The sequence below is a fragment of the Acipenser ruthenus genome, chromosome 2 (genome assembly GCF_902713425.1).
Source record: "Acipenser ruthenus chromosome 2, fAciRut3.2 maternal haplotype, whole genome shotgun sequence".
NCBI classification, from domain to species: domain Eukaryota; kingdom Metazoa; phylum Chordata; class Actinopteri; order Acipenseriformes; family Acipenseridae; genus Acipenser; species Acipenser ruthenus.
Window position 1 is genome coordinate 9,146,499 of NC_081190.1, and position 6,796 is coordinate 9,153,294.

At 38.3% G+C, this 6,796-nt stretch overlaps 1 protein-coding gene across 1 annotated transcript in view; it reads right to left on the reverse strand.

The window, feature by feature from the left end:
- The window catches only part of LOC117403700 (AP-3 complex subunit beta-1-like), a 107,282-nt gene extending 102,349 nt beyond the window's left edge, over positions 1-4,933 (reverse strand). Inside the window, exon 1 of the mRNA XM_058988527.1 lies at positions 4,567-4,933. Coding sequence (XP_058844510.1) covers positions 4,567-4,709 — 143 coding nt within the window. The 5' untranslated portion in view covers positions 4,710-4,933. The remainder of the gene's footprint in view (positions 1-4,566) is intronic.
- Positions 4,934-6,796: the final 1,863 nt, after the last annotated feature.

A 6,796-nucleotide genomic window follows, 5' to 3' on the forward strand; every position in this document is an offset into this window, starting at 1 on the left:
TCATACTGGATATTGTTTTGGCTACCACAGTATACTACAGTAGTTCTCCATTGTCTGGAGGACTGTCTAATGTGGAATACGTGAATAGTTAGACTGCTAATTACATTTCTTCATGCCTGGCAACATTGAAGTGTATTAATAATAATAATAATAATAATAATAATAATAATAATAATAATAAGGGCTATTGAGAACAAGAATGTGTTTTAGTGTTGGGCTTGTCATAGAATTTCTAATTTCAGATGGCATGGTAGAGTGAGCATCTAGCATTTGGGAAAATGTTAGCTAGTAAACAGATTGAAATTATAAATCAGGTATGGAAAACCATGTTATATTGTTTCTTGCGGTTGCAGTTATAAAATGAACTGACTGTCACCCCCCTCAATTGTCACATTATCAAAAAAAAAAAAAAGTGCTTGTCAAACTACTGCAGCTTGTACAGCAATTGCTGTCATTGGGGGAAGACACAAAGTTCACAAAGATGCTAATATAAAAGTGAAGATTCCATGTGTTTTCTGATGGGGCACACATCACTCAAAATTGCAACTGCTGAGTTTTCCAGCACAGACAGCATTGCAAAAAGACTATGCTGTGAAAACCCAGGACACTTGTCTTACATATGCAATTTTATTTTTATTTTTTATTGGTGCAATCAAGTTTATTAAACATGTTGTCTCCTAACATGGTAAGCTACTTTTTGCTATAACCAGCAGCACTTCAATACAAACAATATAGGGTTATGGGACTGCAAACGTCTGTGTATGGAGGAATACTGGCACGAGTGAACGGACTGAAGCTGAAAGCAGAGGTCTGTTTAAGCGCTAAGAGTATTGATATAACTACACACAAACGTGCACCATCCTATAACTTATTGCTTTATTATTGCTTTATTATTATTAGTATATTGCTTTATTAATACACAAATAAAAAATCCCGATATACGTTATTTGTTTTCTAATCATTACCAGCTTCAAGTAGTCCATTGTCAATTTGATTGAAGACAGAAAAGGTTAATAAAGAGAACACCATTAAGTGGCTGAGGTATGCTGCCAATTGTGATGTCACCGTTTTGACTGGACTTTGCAGTTGAATGGAATTGAGAGGTGCCTCAGGTCAGACTTTTTCAAAGCATGCGACATCAACCACGCTGTTATGGAGAATAAAGCCCAGTAAAAAATGAAAGCGGCATGGTCGATGTCATGAATAGGGTTTCTCCGTGATGTGTCGTGTAATAGAGTAGGCAAAACATGCGATTGGCTGAAAGATCCTGAGCAGTCTACAGTATCCCATACAGTACTGTTGTTTTATACTGGCAATACTGCCTCTAAAATGTTGTGTCTACTGCCATCTTGTGGATAACAACACATTCTTGGGTGCTGTGTGCTGTTTCTGTTCCACTAAAGCAGGGCTTTTCAAACTCAGTCCTGGGTCTGCTGGTTTTCATTCCAGCTGAGCTCTCAATTATTTAACTAAACCCTTAATTGAGCTGATCATTTGCTTAATTAGCCCTTTTTACTGTTTTCAGCTCTTAAACAGTTGCAGATTTCAAGTTAGCTGTAACATTTTACAAGTAACTTGATCTCTGCAACTGTCCGAGAAACTAAAGAATCACTGTATGACAGGGATTTCATTTTCAGCACGTGCACCCTGGCCCTTCAGATTCATTCCAGTCTGGCTTTTATTCCAATTACCTCTTAAATTAGCTAAGTGACCCTTTGTTGGTTAATTAACTAATGTAGGACCTACTTGGAATAATAAAGACCGGCACTGGAATGGATCTCAAGGACCAGAGTTGTGCACCATTGTAATATGTACCGTACCCCTAACAACAGTCTCAATATTTTTTGTTAACATTTAGTGTTGTTGGACAGTTAATGACATTTTATACTCTTTCAGAACAGCAATATTGATTTCCAACTCTGTGGTAGTCTGCTCAACCATTTACTGTCGTGGAAACGTGTTAAAAATTTTTACCAGAGCAGAGAGAAAAAGAAAAGAATGTTTACACAGCAAAATACCTAAATTGGATTTCCTAAATGGGTTTCTTCAACCGTGACAGCAAAGACTTTTACAGCCATGAGATACCTGTGGAAGTGTCTATTCTGGAAAGCAATTTGGTTTGATGCAGCTGACTTCTGGGGAAAAGGTGTTTACCGTGTCTGGACTCTCAGACATTTGGCTTTTGTCAAAAATAGGTCTCTAGTTTCAAATAAAATTAGAGAAATGCTACATTTCAACAAGAAATGCATTTTCAATGCCTTTCCTGTTACTCTATATACATTGATTTAAAAAAAAAAAAAACAAACACAGAGCTAGTTTCAAACTGAGTTTCATAGTAGTTTGGGCTGAATAGAAAAAGAGTACATAAGGTACTTTATGATAATAATAGATCACTAACAAAGGGGCAGCAGTGTGGAGTAGTGGTTAGGGCTCTGGACTCTTGACCGGAGGGTCGTGGGTTCAATCCCAGGTGGGGGTCACTGCTGCTGTACCCTTGAGCAAGGTACTTTACCTAGATTACTCCAGTAAAAACCCAACTGTATAAATGGGTAATTGTATGTAATGTGATATCTTGTAACAATTGTAAGTCGCCCTGGATAAGGGTGTCTGCTAAGAAATAAATAATAATAATAATAATAATAATAATAATAAAGAACATAACCTTGTCCTCCAAACAGTAATGCAAACAGCCGGGATTGTAACACAGTACATCTGCATCAAACATCGAGCCCTATTCACAAAGCTTTAACTTTGATATCAGTGAAATTGTTCTAGACGACTGATGGTTTCTTTATTCGGGTCATTCCATCTCAAACTGGGTTCTGAATGTCTGACATGTCAAAGATTTCATTTGGTTAATTCATGAGAAATAAACAAACCCACAGTTTCAGCTTGTTCGTTGTTGCCCTTTCCCTCCCTCCTTGGTAATGCTGTGAACCGCCTGCTGTTAAACTGTTTAACTACAGCGTTGATCATGAGTTTCAATAAAAGCTATCACAGAATAGACAGAATCTCCTTGAACTTTACATCAATGTCATCGTGTTTTTTCAAAAACACCTGAAATGTCAACTTGATCATAACAGTGTATCATGATTCCTACAAGGAGAAAAGCAAGTTCAAAGGTGGGACACAAGAGACACCATATAAACTCCAAATACTAGAGTACTACTGTTCCTAGCTTTTCAGTGGGTGAAATAGGGGCAACAAACAAGATCACTAACAAAGAAAAAAAAACACAAAGAAATATGAAGTTTGTGTATATTTATGAAATTTCCTCTCATTACTACAGCAATCTGATGTACGTATCTAGCGCATGTGGCTCAGGAGACACAGCACTAACCATGAGGGAGGGAAAGGGCTAATCCCCAAAGCCCCTAAACACTAGGGACGTGTATTTCACAACAAGACATGTACTGTATGTCGGATATACATTTCTTCAATGAAAACCAGCAACCTCATTATCTCACTATAAAAAATCCAATCAAACATTGACTTAAAAATTAATTATAATTAGAAACTTCTCTTGTTTTTAATTTGTGAAAAAACACACCAAACTTTGTAGACATCTTTGGTAGGAAGCTGCCTACCAGCATTTGGCTGTTACCAAGACAACCAGGTGGTAACTTTTTTCTGTACATTTTGTACATTAAGGTGACTTTTTAAGCAATTCTACTGAAAAACAACAAATGGAAGTACAGCTAGCCCTGTATTTTGGTATATTTCAGGAAATGTTCGTAGAGAAGAATGCGTGTGTCAATTCATACTGTGCATAATTGTATAATAACTACACGGTACATGTTTATAGAACTGCCTATCCAACTGAGATGAAATTAGGTGAAGACATTCATTAGCGCATGCCTTTGAGGATCAGAATCTGGGACTATGCTGGGGTGCCTGCCGTTAGTATGGCATGCATATGTATATCACAGATACTGTGGATGTACAGTGGACATCATGGTGCTCCACTTTTTCATTAATAGTCACAGCCTCAGTTTTGTATAGTGGAGACGAAGAATACGATGGTACAGGCATATATGTTATTGCTGTATGACTATTAGCAGCACCATCCATACCTGGGCGCTGTGTACTGTATGCACAGCCTGAGGGAAACGTAATTTTTTTAATCGTGCCTGAATCAGACGTGTCACACAAGACTCCAATCAGAGTGGAAGTCATTTTTTCTTACATTCTGAAATGCTTCTGCTTTTGGTACGTTCAACAAAAAGTATGTCATACACACCTAATTACTCGCTCGCTGAATTCACGTTGAAATGATTAGTTCACGACTCACGGTCTCTGACAACACAGCAACAGGTGCTCACTATCAACCGCTATACCTAAACAACTGGCCATTGTGAATAAGTTACAACAAAATATATACAAAAATGGTACAACGCAATGTGTTACGCTTATAAAAAAAGATTTACTGATCTGAACTACTGAACTGCAACTACACTACCATACGACGATAGTTTCTCCTCTCTTAGGTAAGACCATGTTCAATACATTTACTATGTATTTACCAGAACCACGCAGCTAACGAATTGCAGATTTTGAATGTCTTACTTTTTGTAATCTGTGCTGAAGAGGCCGAACCCCGCTCCAGCTGAAGTGGTCGGAGTTGTCTCCAGCCCCGCTTCGGTAGCAGGCTCTGCTGCTCCTCCTTGGTCATTATAGGACATGCTGTTGTTATTCGACATACTCAGCATTCTGGCTTTCGTTTCTTAGATGTTTTGGGTGCTTGTTTATTTCCTTAAAAAAAATAAACATAAAACAAACAATTACTTTTTTCTCCTGAAACTTTTCCTACTGTTAGTACAATTTTTTCGTCCACGCAGTACCGGAAGTGAGAGTTGGAGATGGGTGAGTCACATGACAGAGGCATGAGCGCCAGATGGGTTGGACTTCGCTAGCACCTGACTGGCCGTTGCTGTGGAAACCGAGTACCAATCAAAAGCTGCCATTTATACTTAAGAATGTTAGGGCATAGTCAGTGAAAGACGCTGCGAACGGCTGCTCCATGGCAGGAACTAACTTATCTCGGGGAAATATCAAAATGTATGCTGTCAGTACTGCCACCAGGCAGTAGCATCATGTGGTTTTATTACTCTGTGCATGAGTATTTAACAGCCAAAAAGCTTATAGAAAAAGGAATGTAATTATACAGTCATCTAAATCAGGGTTTGCCAATACTGGTCCTGGGGGCCCACTTTGTGTTCTGGTATTCATTCCAACTGAGTTCTCAGTTACTTAATGAAACCCTCAACTGTTTAAAAGCTGAAAACAATTAAAAGGGTCTAAGTAAGCTAGTGAATAGTTCAATTTAAGGTTTAAATTATGTAATTGAGAACTCGGTTGGAATGAAAACCATTAGACACCGTGGGTCCCCAGCACCAGGATTGGGAAACTCTGATCTAAATTACTGTGCATTGGCATTGAAATCTAACTAGAAGTTTTGCTGTTAGTATTTTGCAGTCTCACAATTACGTCCAGTGTTACTTATAATTATTAAGTGTATTTTTTCATAGTTTGCTAAGTACATGTAGAAGCCTGCTAAGTGCTAGCAGTGCTTTGTGAAACTGTCCTTGGTCATTTTCTCATGCTGGAAGCACTGAACAGCTTTCCGCATTCCACTCAAATCATGTGACAATGTGCCCTTTCAACCAGCCCCACACATTCACTCTCTAGACAAGAAAGCAGCTCAAAGCCTGGTCAGGAGACTTGAGGAAATGATCATGACTCAATATTGTAGAAAAATAACCCAGAACCCAGGGAAGGAAACACTTAAAATACATTGCACATGTGAAGCAAGTTATTTTTTAACACTACCTTTACCGTTCTCTAGGACAAATATATATATACAGTATATATATATATATATATATATATATATATATATATATATATATATATATATATATATACACACAGATGTGCTCAAATTTGTTGGTACCCCTCCACAAAAAACGAAGAATGCACAATTTTCTCTGAAATAACTTGAAACTGACAAAAGTAATAGGCATCCACCATTGTTTATTCCATATTTAATAGAAATCAGACTTTGCTTTTGATTTTTTATTCAACATAATATTGTAAATAAGAAAACAAATGAAAATGGCATGGACAAAAATGATGGGACCCTTAACCTAATATTTTGTTGCACAACCTTTAGAGGCAATCACTGCAATCAAACTTTTTCTGTAGCTCTCAATGAGACTTCTGCACCTGTTAACAGGTAGTTTGGCCCAGTCTTCCTGAGCAAACTGCTCCAGCTGTCTCAAGTTTGATGGGTGCCTTCTCCAGACTGCAAGTTTCAGCTCTTTCCATAGATGTTCGATAGGATTCAGATCAGGACTCATAGAAGGCCACTTCAGAATGGTCCAATGTTTTGTTCTTATCCATTCTTGGGTGCTTTTAGCTGTGTGTTTTGGGTCATTATCCTGTTGGAGGACCCATGACCTGCGACTGAGACAGAGCTTTCTGACACTAGGCAGTACGTGTCGCTCCAGAATGCCTTGATAGTCTTGAGATTTCATTGTGCCCTGCACAGATTCAAGGCACCCTGTGCCAGGCGCAGCAAAGCAGCCCCAAAACATAACCGAGCCTCCTCTATGTTTCACTGTAGGCATGGTGTTCTTTTCTTTGAAAGCTTCATTTTTTCGTCTGTGAACATAGAGCTGATGTGACTTGCCAAAAAGCTCCAGTTTTGACTCATCTGTCCAAAGGACATTCTCCCAGAAGGATTGTGGCTTGTCAATATGCATTTTAGCAAATTCCAGTCTGGCTTTTTTATGTT